At 40.9% G+C, this 14,611-nt stretch overlaps 1 protein-coding gene across 1 annotated transcript; it reads left to right on the top strand.

The window, feature by feature from the left end:
• The first annotated feature begins 8,220 nt into the window (after window positions 1–8,220).
• On the top strand, window positions 8,221–12,599 carry DNAJB1 (DnaJ heat shock protein family (Hsp40) member B1). The gene is made up of 3 exons (XM_015419800.1): window positions 8,221–8,567; window positions 10,326–10,891; window positions 11,617–12,599. The coding sequence occupies exons 1-3, from the start codon at window positions 8,357–8,359 to the stop codon at window positions 11,845–11,847; spliced, it is 1,008 nt and encodes a 335-aa protein (XP_015275286.1). The 5' UTR covers window positions 8,221–8,356; the 3' UTR covers window positions 11,848–12,599.
• The last annotated feature ends 2,012 nt before the right edge of the window (window positions 12,600–14,611 follow it).

The raw sequence follows: 14,611 nt of genomic DNA, 5'->3' as shown, positions 1-14,611 counted from the left end.
GAGACAGACTGGAAGTTTACTCATCCTTTAACTACCCAGAACAGTCCTGTTCGGTGATTCTCTGCAGATATAATACCAGTGGAAAAGGAGAAGTTATTGGCAGTTTCCCACTGCCATAGCATAAAAATCCAATCCCATGCATGGTTAACTCAGAAATAAGCCACACTTGTTTTCATTGAGACATGTTTTAAGTAAGTACGCTAAGGAGTGCAGCTATCTTTTTTCAAGATAATGTGTTCCAACAATTGGACATAGATTCACTGCAAGAGTTTGTTAGAACAAATAAAACAAATATCTGCAGCAGAATACTTTAAAGGATTGAAGGCAACGTCCTGAAGGTGCTAAGGTTCTTTGACTTGTGTGGCTAGCCAATATACCGCACAGTGAGACAGACAATTCCAGACAGTAAAGGGTAGATTTAAAAAAAAATTCAAATAAGGGACATCATACAGCCAAAAATTCAGCTCAGATGTCCAGTGAATAACAGCAGGGATCTTGCTTATATGCTTTTCTTGCTCCTCCCAACTTTACATCATTGTTTACATCATTTGCACATGCTCAGTTTAGTTTTCTTTAGTTGTTGTAGATTTTCCTGGCTGTATGGCGATGGTCTTAGCATTGTAGGACCTGACGTTTCACCAGCAGCTGTGACTGGCATCCTCAGAGGTATAACACATAAAGATGGAGTACTCTCTGTGTCGAGGTGAGAAGAAAAAAGGTAGGCAGGTAATTTATATCTACTCAGCAAGGTGGGGTAGGGCTGAGTCATTATCTTGTAGGTGTTCCCCAGGCTGTGACATGCTAATGGAGGAGCTTTCCTGAGGAGGTTCTTTTGCATATGGATTGGCTGTTGAAATTTTGAACTATCATTTATCAAGTGTTTGACAAACAAGAGGCTACCTGGCTGCGTTTCAGCCTTACAATGCAAGTGTTCATCTCATTAAAAATGATGAATGCATCTTTGGCTGATCTCCTAGACTTGCTCGCATTTGAATGAACTTTTCAGGCTGAGTTCATTCTTAGTACAAAATCTAACTTCCCATTACAAAAATGGTTTCTTTACATTAAAACATGCATTTATGTATGAAAACACTCTTAATACCATCTTGTGGGTTATTTCTACTAAAAATATATAAAAATATATATTGAATTATGGAAAAATACAAAATTATAGCATTATTTTAAAAATTAAACTCTTTATATACACTTTCTAATGTTATACGTGGCCTACGGCATAAAGCTTTTGTAGATAGATTGAATCTACCTATTATTCTTCACCTTGATCCATCAGAAGATTTTTATTGAATTTTATAAAGTTTTTAAAAAACTTTAAAACATGCTGTTTTACCTTGGCCAGTAGGGGTCCTTTTCGCATCACATAAGTTCTGCATTCTTAATCGGCCTTTTAATGAATGTCAAAAGCTGCGATTAATTACTTTTGTTCTTGGCTGGACTCTCAGCACATCTGGTGCTCTTGGTTTCCAACCTTTACTTTGTTAAAATAAGCTTCGTAGTTCCCTATAGTTTATGGCTATATATTTAGCAAAGCTTAAAATTAATATTTCAGCTAGCTGCTTCTTTTACAAACATCCTATACCATAGTCTTAATTCTCAGCCATAAACAAAATATTAAAGTTATATTTTAATTTCTAAAAACACACAGCAAGTCAGAAGAGGGGTTTTCCTCTCTCTTCAGTTACCTTTTGTTCACCCCAATTAGACTTTTCTAGCCTCATCTTGACCAATTATTCCTAGTTCTCTTTGAAGCAAAGGATGTCACCATTAAGCCTTAACTTTGACAGGTCATTAGCCGGGATGGTTGGTACCATTCTAATTAAAAAGTTCATTGATTTTTTTTGAACTAAAACATCTGTTCATTAGGAAATTCCTCTTCTGCCAATTAAATTGGATTTAAAACACCTGTTTCTACAATTCTGCTTAGTGTTTAACAATTTGTCAGCTTACTTCTGGAAAATCCCAAAGTCCTTTCTCAGAGGCCCTCTGGAAACCCAGCAATAATCAATTGATTATTATTTGAACCTTTGGGTTTTGTCTACAGGATTGTCCCTTATTCTAGAACTCCATAACTCCATAGGTAAATATTCCATATTTCAGAATATGACCAACCTGCAAAATTAGAAAAGGCAAGCTTCAGAGATTTTCTACATACTAAACATTTGATCAGTCAATTTCTCCACAGAGCAATTTTTTGATAGTAGACCGGAAAACAAAAGTGGAAAACATGTGAATGTTCTTTTATCAAGTGCATTAACTTATAAAGTTTGTTGTTGTTGCTGCTGAAGCAACTAAAATAATCGCTAATAGCCATTATTTCTCCATCTGCGATGATATATAATTGTATATTGTTAAAGCAACATTTCAGAACTGCTTAATCACACACAAAAATATATCACAGTTCTATGTTATAATGAACTGCCATAAGAATAATCAATATAATGCATGAAATCTAGTAGGAACAAGAGAACAGTTAGATTTGCAATTTCTGGTACTTTAAATACTTGTCACATGCACCAGGAAACAGCAAGTGGTTATTGGTTGGCTTCACTGCACAAAACTGTAGTTGGTTGCTGACTGATATGTCACAGAATATTAGAGTTGGAAGGTACCTTGGAGGTCATTGTCCAAACCTCCAACCAGCGCAGGAAAATACAACTCTAGCATCCCGTCCAGCCTTTGCTTAAAGACTTCCAGTGAAGTGAATATATAGTTGGCAGGTGGCACAGCTGTCAGTACCTGACCTTGTTCACATTATCACAGAGGAAGCATTGTGGTTTTACTGAAATGTTCACCCACAATTTTTGATGTAATCTAGCTGCAGATTCTTTTCTTTTTTTTAAACCCCGAGGGGGATTTTTTTTTTAAATTGCATTTTCTATAAACCACAAACTACAACAAAAGAATAGGAAAACTACATTTATGGAGAAAGAAAAGAAAACCACTAATAACTAAAACCCCAAGTATAGGAGATCATTACAATCGCTTGTATCAGTATTAATCTAAAATGCTTAAGTTACACAGAACATGGTCATACATGCTAACATATTATCTTTTTAGCCAAACTTTTAACTGTTTTAAGAACATTCCCAGAGCATCATCAAAAATAGATGTTTTTAGGCACAATTCAGAGTCCTTCAGCCTTTATTTATCTTTATCCTTTCTTATCCTCAGTTGGTATTCTCGTTTGGGGGCTCCTAGTGGCAGATTCTAAAGGCTTTATAAGATTTTAGCATTCCTGTTAATTTTTCAGTGCTCTGTTACATTCTTGTTTGGTTTTAGTTTCTTTGGAATCGTATACATTCTGGTGTGTGTGATGTTTGATGGTGGTAAAAGCATCTTGAGAGCTTGTAGTGGTTAATAAGTAGGAGATACACATTTTAAAAATAATAGTATAATAGGCTGGATGAAGGCCCAATCTAGATATGAATGAGATTATGTTGACTGGTATGGATCATAGAATCAGATCCTTCCTACCCTGGATGGGGTTGTATTTCTCTGGAAGGATTAAATTTACCGTTTGGGGGTGCTGTAAGGTCCAGATCTACAGATGGATATTCAGATTTCATATCTACGGGGTAGTGCCTTTAAACAGACACAACTGATTTGCTATCTGTAATCACTGAAAAGTGATCTGATCATTGTGGTCCATGCCTCTTATCACCTTTCACCTTCATTACTTTAAGTGCTCTGTGAAGGCAGTCCAGCTTCAATCGCTCCAGAATGCAACAGCAAGAATGCTAGCTACAGTAGATCACTACAAGTAGTGTATCACTGCCTGCCTGTTTGTTTCCAATATTAATTCAAAGTGCTGGTTTTGATCTTTAAAGCCATATATGGCCTAGGGCTTGTGTAACTGAAGGATTCCCTGCAGGACACTGCAGATGAGTCCCATCTTTGTGTCCACCACCTTCTGAAGTGAGCTTAGTTGCCACAAAAAATAAGTCCACTTTGGTGGCTCCCCCCCCCCTTGTGGAATGTCTTTTCCTGGTTCTTGATCTGGAACTATCAATGGATATTTATTAGCACAAAACCAGTACTTTCTTTTTCAAAAAATTCAGCTGGTTTTTGAGTGGTGTGCAGTTTTTGTTTGCTCCCTCTTCTTTTGATTGTGTTTACATTTTTTAGTTGGTTGCAGTCTGTGATTAATTACTGATGTTAGAGCTGATGAAGCATTAATATTTATGTTATAATTTGTTTAGTTTTAGCAGATCTGGTGGAGCTGCTTTTTATTATTATTATGGTAATTGAGGCAGTGAGCGATTTATTATTGTGAACGGCCTCGAGTGCTGGAAGTTGAAAGGCAGTATGTCTCTATTTTATAAAATAGTATGGTTAATTGTTTAATTCCTTTCCTGTGCACAATCAAACATTTGTTGTAACCTTTTGGTGGATGGATAACCCTGTAAAAAGTTTTCCAGAGGAGCAACCGCATTAGTCTCCTATAGTCAAAATTGTATTTCAAGATCACCAATTGTGCAGCGCATAAACTTTCATTTCCTCAGCCACAACGTGCCAACCATTAGCCAGATAGCAATTATACCCACTCCCTCATAGATCACTGCCTTGATGTGGTGAGGGGGCTTGCGTGGTTCGATGAGACTGTGGGCTGTGGGCTATGCCGTGAAGGGCCACCCAAGACGGACAGGCCACAGCAGAGAACTCAGACCAAGCGTGATCCACCTGGAGAAGGAAATGGCAACCCACTCCAGTATTTTTGCCAAGAAAACCCCATGGACAGTATCAAAAGGCTAAAAGATATGACGCCGGAAGATGAGCCCCTCAGGTCGGAAGGTGTCCAATATGCTACTGAGGAAGAGCAGAGGACAAGTACAAGTAACCCCAGAAAGAGTGAAGCGGCTGGGCCAAAGCCGAAAGGACGCTCAGTTGTGGATGTGTCTGATGGTGAAAGGAAAGTCCAATGCTGCAAAGAACAATACTACATAGGAACCTGGAATGTAAGATCTATGAATCAAGGTAAGCTTGACGTGGTCAAAAATGAGATGGCAAGACTGAACATCGATATCCTAGGAATCAGTGAACTAAAGTGGACAGGAATGGGCGAATTTAACTCAGAAGACCATTATATCTACTACTGTGGCCAGGAATCTCGTAGAAAAAATGGTGTGGCCTTTATAGTCAACAAGAGAGTGCAAAAGGCAGTACTGGGATACAATCTCAAAAATGACAGAATGATTTCTGTCCGATTCCAAGGCAAACCATTCAACATCACAGTAATCCAAGTCTATGCCCCAACCACTGATGCAGAAGAGGCTGAAGTGGACCGGTTCTATGAAGACCTACAACACCTCCTAGAACTAACACCAAAAAATGATGTCCTCATCATCATAGGGGACTGGAATGCTAAAGTAGGAAGTCAAAAGGTAACTGGAATAACAGACAAGTTTGGCCTTGGAAAGCAAAATGAAGCAGGGCAAAGGTTAACAGAGTTTTGTCAAGAGAACACACTGGTCATAGCGAACACCCTTTTCCAACAACCTAAGAGGCGACTCTACACATGGACATCACCAGATGGGCAACACCGAAATCAGATTGACTATATAATTTGCAGTCAAAGATGGAGAAGCTCTATCCAGTCAGTAAAAACAAGACCTGGAGCTGACTGTGGTTCAGATCATGAGCTACTCATTGCAAAATTCAGACTTAAACTGAAGAAAATCGGGAAAACCATGAGGCCATTCAGGTTTGACCTAGATCACATCCCTGATGAATATACAGTAGAGGTGAAGAATAGATTCAAGGGTCTGGATTTGATAGATAGAGTGCCTGAAGAACTATGGACGGAGGTTCGTGACATTGTACAGGAGGCAGCAATCACCACCATCCCAAAGAAAAAGAAATGTAAGAAAGCAAAGTGGCTTTCTGATGAGGCTTTACAAATAGCAGAGGAAAGAAGGAAAGCGAAAGGCAAAGGCGAAAAGGAAAGATTTACCCAACTGAACGCAGATTTCCAGAGAACAGCAAGGAGAGATAAGGAGGCCTTCCTGAATGAACAGTGCAAAGTAATAGAAGAAAACAATAGAATGGGAAGGACTAGAGATCTCTTCAAGAAAGTTGGAGAAATCAAGGGAGCGTTCCATGCAAAGCTGGCCATGATAAAGGACAAAAACGGTAGGGACCTAACAGAAGCAGAAGAGATTAGGAAAAGATGGCAAGAATACACAGAAGAACTATACAAGAAAGACCTCGATGTCCTTGACAACCACGACGGTATAATCACTGACCTCGAGCCAGACATCCTGGAATGTGAAGTTAAATGGGCCTTAGAAAGCATTGCTAACAACAAAGCTAGTGGAGGTGATGGTATTCCAGCTGAGCTATTCAAAGTCTTAGAAGATGATGCTGTTAAAGTGCTGCACTCCATTTGCCAGCAAATTTGGAAAACGCAACAGTGGCCACAGGATTGGAAAAGGTCAGTATACATTCCAATCCCAAAGAAGGGCAATGCCAAGGAATGTTCAAACTATCGCACAATTGCACTCATATCACACGCTAGCAAGGTCATGCTCAAGATCCTACAAGCTAGGCTTCAACAGTACGTGGATAGAGAACTACCAGAAGTACAAGCTGGGTTTCGAAGAGGTAGAGGAACTAGAGATCAAATTGCCAACATTCGCTGGATTATGGAGAAAGCAAGAGAGTACCAGAAAAATATCTACTTCTGCTTCATTGACTATGCTAAAGCTTTTGACTGTGTGGATCACAACAAACTATGGCAGGTCCTTAAAGAGATGGGAGTACCAGACCACCTCACATGTCTCTTGAGAAACCTGTATAAGGGCCAAGAAGCGACAGTTAGAACTGGATATGGAACAACTGATTGGTTTAGCATAGGAAAAGGAGTACGACAAGGATGTATATTGTCGCCTTGCTTATTTAATATATATGCAGAGTACATCATGCGAAATGCTGGCCTGGATGAATCACAAGCGGGAATTAAGATTGCTGGGGAAAAGATCAACAACCTCAGATATGCAGATGATACCACTCTAATGGCTGAAAGTGAAAAGGATCTAAAGAGCCTCTTGCTCAGAGTAAAGGAGGAGAGTGCAAAAGTGAACTTGAAGCTCAACATCAAAAAAACTAAGATCATGGCATCCGGCCCCATCACTCCTTGGCAAATAGAAGGGGAAGTCGTGGAAGTAGTGACAGACTTCACGTTCCTGGGATCCCAGATCACCGCAGACTGTGACTGCAGCCATGAAATTAAAAGACGCCAATTAAAAGATGCCTGCTCCTTGGGAGGAAAGCGATGGCAAACCTTGACAGCATGATAAAAAGTAGAGACATCACCCTGCCAACAAAAGTCTATATGGCCAAAGCAATGGTATTCCCAGTAGTCATGTATGGCTGTGAGAGCTGGACCATAAGGAAGGCCAAGCCCCGAAGAATAGATGCCTTTGAATTTATGGTGCTGGAGAAGACTCCTGAGAGTCCCTTGGACTGCAAGAAGATCAAATCAGTCAATCCTAAAAGAAATCAACCCTGACTGTTCCCTGGAAGGCCAGATAATGAAACTGAAGCTCAAATACTTTGGCCACCAAATGAGAAGGGAGCACTCACTGGAGAAGACCCTGATGCTGGGAAAGATTGAAGGTCAAAGAAGACGGGGACGGCAAAGGATGAGATGGTTAGACAGTGTTATCGAGGCAACAAACATTAAATTAAGCAAACTCCGGAGGACGAGGGAAGACAGGAGGGCTTGGACTGGGATCCTGAACGGTCGGACTGGACTGTGCGACTGAACAACAGAAATTATACACAAGTGAATCTACAGAGGGAGGGGCGGGCTGCAAAGCACTGTCTGTCTAGTTTAAACTCTTAGTGATTGGTTGGTTTAGGTACTGGCAAATTGGGGGAGTGGCCTCCAGGTGGCGTTTTAACGTCCCATATTTTGAAGCATTTTAATAGGAGTGAACAATCCCAGAGCGAACAAACCCCCGTCGACCCCCCCCCCCCTTCGTTAGCGGGAGTGAAAACTTTGGAAAACCGAACGTCCAGAACTACGGCTCCTCCCTCCGGCCATTGGTGGTCCGACGAACATTTTTTCACATTAAATTAGTGGCGGACTCTCGGCAACCGTTACTTCCTCCACCATGTGTGACGCACGCCGCATCGTCATTGGCCGAGAGCACAGGGCGTTGTCTGCGATTGGCGAAAGCAGAATGGATGGGCAGGATTAATGTGGAGACTGTTGTGGTAAACTCTGGAAGATTCCTCCGCCTGCATTATAAATACGGAGGGGGAAGCGGCGGCCGCGAGTTATAGCTCGGGACGTGTTCGTGAAGAGGTTGAGGGAGTGGATTTGGCGTTAGCGGCGATGGGGAAGGACTACTACCGCATCCTGGGCCTGTCCCGTGGAGCCACCGAGGACGATATTAAGAAGGCGTATCGTAAACAGGCGCTGCGCTATCACCCTGACAAGAATAAGGATCCTGGCGCTGAGGAACGTTTCAAGGAGATCGCCGAGGCGTACGACGTACTCAGTGACCCCAAGAAGCGCGAGATTTTCGACAAGTTTGGCGAAGAGGGTACGTGAGAGGGCTTGAACCAACCTAGGCGGGCCGGGCCCGGTGGGCGGTGTAGAGAAGGTGGTGGAAGGGAAGTCCAGATGTTAGGCTTATGTCTGTTTTGTACAGAAGCAAGTCCCATTAAATCCACTGGGGCTTAATCCCGAACAAGTGGGCATTGGAGTACAGCAATTGATGTTAGGGTAGAAAGTCTTCTGTAAACACAGGTGCTATACAAGGACAACACCTAGTTGTCGTTTAAAGGGCGGAATTTTAAAAACTGGAAAAGACTTTGAGGTCAGGAAAGTAGGCTGTAGCTAACCCAACGGAGCTCCTACTAGAGCGAAAACTAAAGTTGAAACTTCTTGAATGCTCGAATGGGGCCATCAAGAGGTTTCACTGGTGCAGGAAGTATTCTGTGAATTGTTTTTAGTTTTTTCTTACGCTGTCCGTATAGCTGTTGTTCAGTCTTGGTCTGCCCTTACTCGTTTGCAGTTTTGCTCTTCCATTTTCCCTTCTCATCCACAATCCCTGAAAGATACTATCTTGTTAGTTCGGAGATTGTTTGCTTGATGATCGACGTTTTAGAGCTGTTAAGGATCATTTCCTTTTGGAGTGGCTGTCAGAATGAGTGTTCAGCAACAAATTCCAGGGCTGGTTTTCCAAGACTAGTGAAGGAAGGAAAAAGGGAGAAAAAACAAGTTACTTCGCTGTGTCGTCTTGGGCACTGGCCAGATTAGTTGCCATCTTTGAATTGTTTTTTGTTACATTAAGGTCACTCCTTAAAAGTTTACCACTACCCTACAGGTTCTTCCTGTCTGGGAAGCCTACTTTGAAATCAAGTTCAAATACTTCAGGCAGGAAAGAAAATAAAAAAACAAAACCTGTAGTGTTAGAATTGTTTTAAATTCCTGCTCTCTGTGGCTCGGTTAGATTTTTTAGAGTAGATAAGGATTGCTTTGTGCATATATTTCCCTCAACTGAGAACAGTTTGTTGTGGACCTCAGACATTTTATGCTGTTCTGTTGGCATATTGGTGCCTGGAGTGTATGAAATGAAAGGCTTTCATTATGCAAATTGTCCTAGGTTTGTAGAGCTTTTCATATTGTGTCTCATGCTTATAGTTAGCAAATGCTGAATAGTTTCTTTTACATGGGAGTTGTTAACATGGATTGGCTGTGCTGGCTGCATGACAGGCTTTCTAAGATAGGTGGAGCCTTTGCTACAGAACTCTTCTAGGTCTTGCTAGAAGATTCTAGCTTTTTTGTATATACTGACTTCTCTGTTACCGTTTTAGTTTCACTTGGAGGAATGTTTCTGAAACCTCAAGTATGTTATGATAAGCTGTGCAAGCTGAGGTGAAGTGTTCTTCTGTTTTGTGTTTGTGGCAGTTTTGGATCCTTGGTATTGCCACTAAACACTAAGTATGAGAATAGAGCTTTTGTTAATTCAGTGATTTAGGCTATAATTCTCCTGTATGTGCTGAACTTGGAACTCTTGTGAGTAAAAATGGAGTAGGCATTGTAAAGGTATTTGTACTGGTTGTCTTCTTTAATAAAATACAACACTCCAAAGACCATATGGGAGGTAGTGCACATTAAAGGCTGTACTCAAAATATTTATCTGGAATCCTAAAAATAGTTGGTATGTTTCAGTTTCCAAGTAGAAAAAGATGCCAAGGGGAGAGAGGCTTTCAGGATTGGAGCTCCTGATGTAGTATGACAGATTACAGTTGTGTAACCGCTGGAAGAGGCTTATTCCTATGTTGCTGTATTCCAGGACTAAAGGGAGGCGGTCCCAGCTGCAGTGGAGGAGGTCCCAATGGCACTTCATTTACCTACACCTTTCATGGAGATCCTCATGCCATGTTTGCAGAGTTCTTTGGTGGGCGCAATCCTTTTGACACCTTTTTTGTACAAAGGAATGGGGATGAAGACATGGATGTTGATGATCCTTTTGCAAATTTTCAAAGCTTTGGAAACATTGGCTTTACTCGCACTCGTGGAGGTCATGAAAACGTGCGCAAGAAACAAGACCCTCCTATTACTCATGACTTGAGAGTATCCTTGGAGGAGATTTACACTGGATGCACCAAGAAAATGAAAATTTCTCATAAGCGTCTCAGTGCAGATGGGAAGACCACACGTACTGAAGATAAGATTCTAACAATTGAAGTAAAGCGTGGATGGAAAGAAGGAACAAAGATTACCTTCCCCAAAGAAGGAGACCAAATGCCAAACAACATTCCAGCTGATATTGTCTTTGTTTTAAAGGACAAGCCACACAGCACTTTTAAGAGAGATGGGTCTGATATTATATTCCCAGCCAAGATCAGCCTCCGTGAGGTAAGTGAATGTATAAGGTTTCCTGGTAACAAATGAGGAAAGGAAGTAAGATCAGGGGTCCCTAGTATGTTGTCTGTGAGCACCATGTTGTCCGCTGCCATCTTTCCTGTTGCCCATAAAGAGCTTTTAGAAAGTGGACAGGGCCATGTAGGGCTTTTGCCCAGCAAGGCTTCTGATTGGCCATGGGAGATCTGTTTTTCTGTGCAAGTTTTTAAATCTGTTGCTTTGGCAGCCCCTGCCAGAACAGCATGGAGGTCTTCAATGTGTGAGTGACGGTAAGCTACTGAACCCATTTTGTGGCTGGCTCCGCCTCCTGCAGCAGCCATTTTGTGGTTGTGCCTACCATGCCGTGTCTGAATGCCAAAGATGCCTGCTGGCTCAAATAGTTTGGAGACCCCTGTCCTAGATCCTAAAAGTAGGACTATTCCCCCTTTCTGGAGTTTAAAAATACATTCTACAAATGTACTTGCCACATTCTTGACATTAAGAGTATCCTCCATTAAGACATTCCAAAATTTTATGAGAACAAATTGTACTTGTGATCAGTTTTAAATTGGGCCACAGTGATAAATCCTGTGGTGGGTTTAAAGTTCAGATGACTTTTGACAATCTTTTCCTGTTTGTTCAGTATTTAGCCCACTTAAATCTTTTTTTGTAGACTAAATGGAAATTTAGTTTCCTCTGCAGAAAACTTACTAATTTCTCTGGTTTGTTTTTATATTTAGGCTCTGTGTGGCTGTACTGTGAATACTCCGACGCTCGATGGTAGGACCATACCAATGGTATTCAAGGATGTCATTAAACCTGGAATGAAGCGAAGAATTCCTGGGGAAGGGCTTCCCTTTCCCAAGAATGTAAACCAGCGAGGGGATCTTATTATTGAGTTTGATGTCAGATTCCCAGACAGAATTCCACAGGCTTCAAAAAGTGTTCTAGAACAGATCCTGCCAATATAGTGAGATGGTCAGTGGAAACGGGACTGCAATGCCTCCAAAGCAGAGGATGTTGGACTGTTATCAGGATTTCAGGGTCTCTTTTGGCAGGAGTGTAGGGGAGTAACTTTCATGTTGCTCAAAGTTTTCCAGAGAATCCAAATCTTGCAAGTTGCATATTGCACTTATCAGTGACTCTAGCCCCAAGTTGTCATTGCTCAAAGCATTTATACCAGTGAACAGGTACTGATGGAAGGAATTGGCAGAACATCTCATGGGGATGACAGTCAGTCACAATTTACTGCTTTCATTTGATTGGCTAGCCCTAATTAGGGCATGTCATGTAGAACTTCCACTGGAAAGAATAAGTCTCAAACATAAAACTGGACTTCATAGCAAACGTCTCCAATTTCTTGTGTCTGTTATACTGTGTTGTCTTTTGTACCATTCTATACTTTTACAGTTGCACATCTTTGATATTCCTTTAACCTATTTACTCACTGCTCTGAGAAGTGTCCTTTGTTAATAGTGCCATGCACTGATTTTCCTAAGATGGAAATAATTTTCCTTTCAGAAAAGGAAGTGCAATACATCCTTCTGGACCTTTTCTATTAAGCCTACAGCACACTGGCTAATTGCAAAATCCTATAAAGGTATTCATGTTTTTTTCATTGAAATGTATGACTTTTTGTCCACAGCTCTTCTACCTAGGCACTGGTGGCTGTAGGTCACTTGGCCTATTCCTAAGGGCTGGCAGAATATCTCACTGCCATAGTTGAAGGCTTAGTTAATTAAAAAATTTAGAGATCTTGATTTTTTTTTTAAAAAAAACAGTTTTTTGCTTCATAAAAGCACTCTTTTTGTAATAAAATAATATTCCCTTTATAAAATTGATGTAATATTGATAGTACTATAAGAAGCTTAATGGAAGCTAAACTTGACTGGTTGGTAAGCCACAGCAATGAAACCAAGACACTGGAGTAATCATAGTAAATCTTGTGAAAGTTCTGGTTCAGAAACACGAAGTATCTCATACAATTAAAGGCTGAAGATACATATAGGTCTTTTCTTTTGCCGAACTGTTTAGACCTATCAATCTGGTAGTTTCTCAAGCTCATATTGAGAAGCAGAAAATGAGCAAGTTACAGATGGGTATCCAAGCTAATCTACCACCATTACAATTTTTCCTTTTTTGTTTGTTACATGTACTTCTCTGAGCCTCTTTCCCCTGTACCCTTTTCATGGCTTGGTGGGTTGTATATAAAATGGAGCTGTCCAGCTGACAACTAGATGGAGTATTTTGAGTGTTTAGTGCCTTTCACAGATAAGTCCTAGTAACTTTTATAATGGCCCTGCAAAGTAAATGAGGAGTAGTTGTACATTGCAGGTAGATAGGTTCAGATAAGAGAATACTGCTTTACCTAAAAAGTTACTCTAGGGTGCTCATGACTGAGATTTGTACCAGGAATCCCCGGGCTCACCATCTTAACTGATATGATTAACCAACTATTAATGAGTTCCTCTCTACCCATCCTCTGGCAAAAGCCCATGATGTAGTTAGGCTTGTGGAAGGAAATTCATCAGCCTGGCTGAAAATTCCTTAGCACAATGATAGCCATCCTAATGAAAGCATCAGGTCAATAGCTTCCTTGCAGACCAGAGTCAGAGCAATAATAAGCTTTGGCTAACTTGTAGCTGTTGCTTCTTTTATAGAATACAATTACCACCTGCGGAAGAATGCTGTAGGTGATTACTTGTGTTTGTAACACTTCCAAGACTGGGCCAGCCTGATTTTGTATTTGGAGATAGCTAGGGGTTGATGGATAAAATAATATGTACCTTTTAAAAAGTATGTCATCCCTACCAAGAAGTGTGGAGAGGAGGGCAGTTGGATCTGCACAAGAGCATTGGCTATATCAAAAGAAATATAAAATCATGCTCCCAACTAATGGCAATTGTGATGCTAGCTCTTTGTAAAAATAATTGTGCCAACTGTATGTTGCTCATCCTATGTAACAAATGTACCTATGTATTTTGTGGCATGAATGTTTGTATCTGGAAGCTGTGGCCAGTTGTGGCTTACTTACATGTGAGTACAGTGAAATAGATGTATGTGTGCTTTTGATACGTGACTTGTGTGAATAGAATTCCTTGCATGCGTGGGTGGCTGCTGTAGGAAGTTGTATTGCAAGCAGCCCTAACTATGGTGTGGTTGGTAAACTGGAATTCACACACTAGTTATTTTGGACATTTTATCTAATAGGCCGTTCTTTCCAAGTTGGGTATAGATTATGACTACTTGGGCTTCCTCTTTCTCATGGTCTATGACTCACTTAAGACAGCCCCAGCTCTTAAAGCGATGGGCTACCATTTCTATATCAAAAGAACCCCTCCATGTAGCAGTTTGAAATTCACTAGGAAGCTGCAACTGGTTGTAGGTTTCTGTACCTGTACTCTGTAACCAGATATGTATATGTGTAGGCATGCATAGTATGGGATATGCTGTTTCCTCTCATTGTAGTGGTATCTTGTAGAAATTTTTCATGTTTTAAGGGTACTGGAACTTGGTCCTTTAATGATGGAAGGAGAGCACACATTCATTTGTGTTGATGTCTCTGGGTGTAGACAGGCTTATATTTTATGATCTGTTTCCTATGGTAGAAGGGCTTCTTCCAGTTTCCCCCTTCCAATGTAGACTCCTGCTGTTCATGAGGGTCTGATGTTTATGGGAGGACAGGATGTCCCAATCCACTCACAAATGTGGGATACATGAGGTGTAAGTATGCTT

The sequence above is a fragment of the Gekko japonicus genome, unplaced genomic scaffold (genome assembly GCF_001447785.1).
Source record: "Gekko japonicus isolate JY-2015 unplaced genomic scaffold, Gekko_japonicus_V1.1 scaffold2157, whole genome shotgun sequence".
NCBI lineage: Eukaryota > Metazoa > Chordata > Lepidosauria > Squamata > Gekkonidae > Gekko > Gekko japonicus.
Note: the sequence above shows the minus strand (reverse complement) of the source record. Positions and strands in the feature narration are given on the sequence as shown.

What these genes read in the sequence shown, in the direction of transcription:
- DNAJB1 (XM_015419800.1), top strand. Translation starts at nt 8,357, where the DNA reads ATGGGGAAGGACTACTACCGCATCCTGGGCCTGTCCCGTGGAGCCACC. An exon ending in CGACAAGTTTGGCGAAGAGG is followed by an intron (nt 8,568 to 10,325) that starts GTACGTGAGAGG and finishes GCTGTATTCCAG; the next exon opens with GACTAAAGGGAGGCGGTCCC. An exon ending in CCAAGATCAGCCTCCGTGAG is followed by an intron (nt 10,892 to 11,616) that starts GTAAGTGAATGT and finishes TTTTATATTTAG; the next exon opens with GCTCTGTGTGGCTGTACTGT.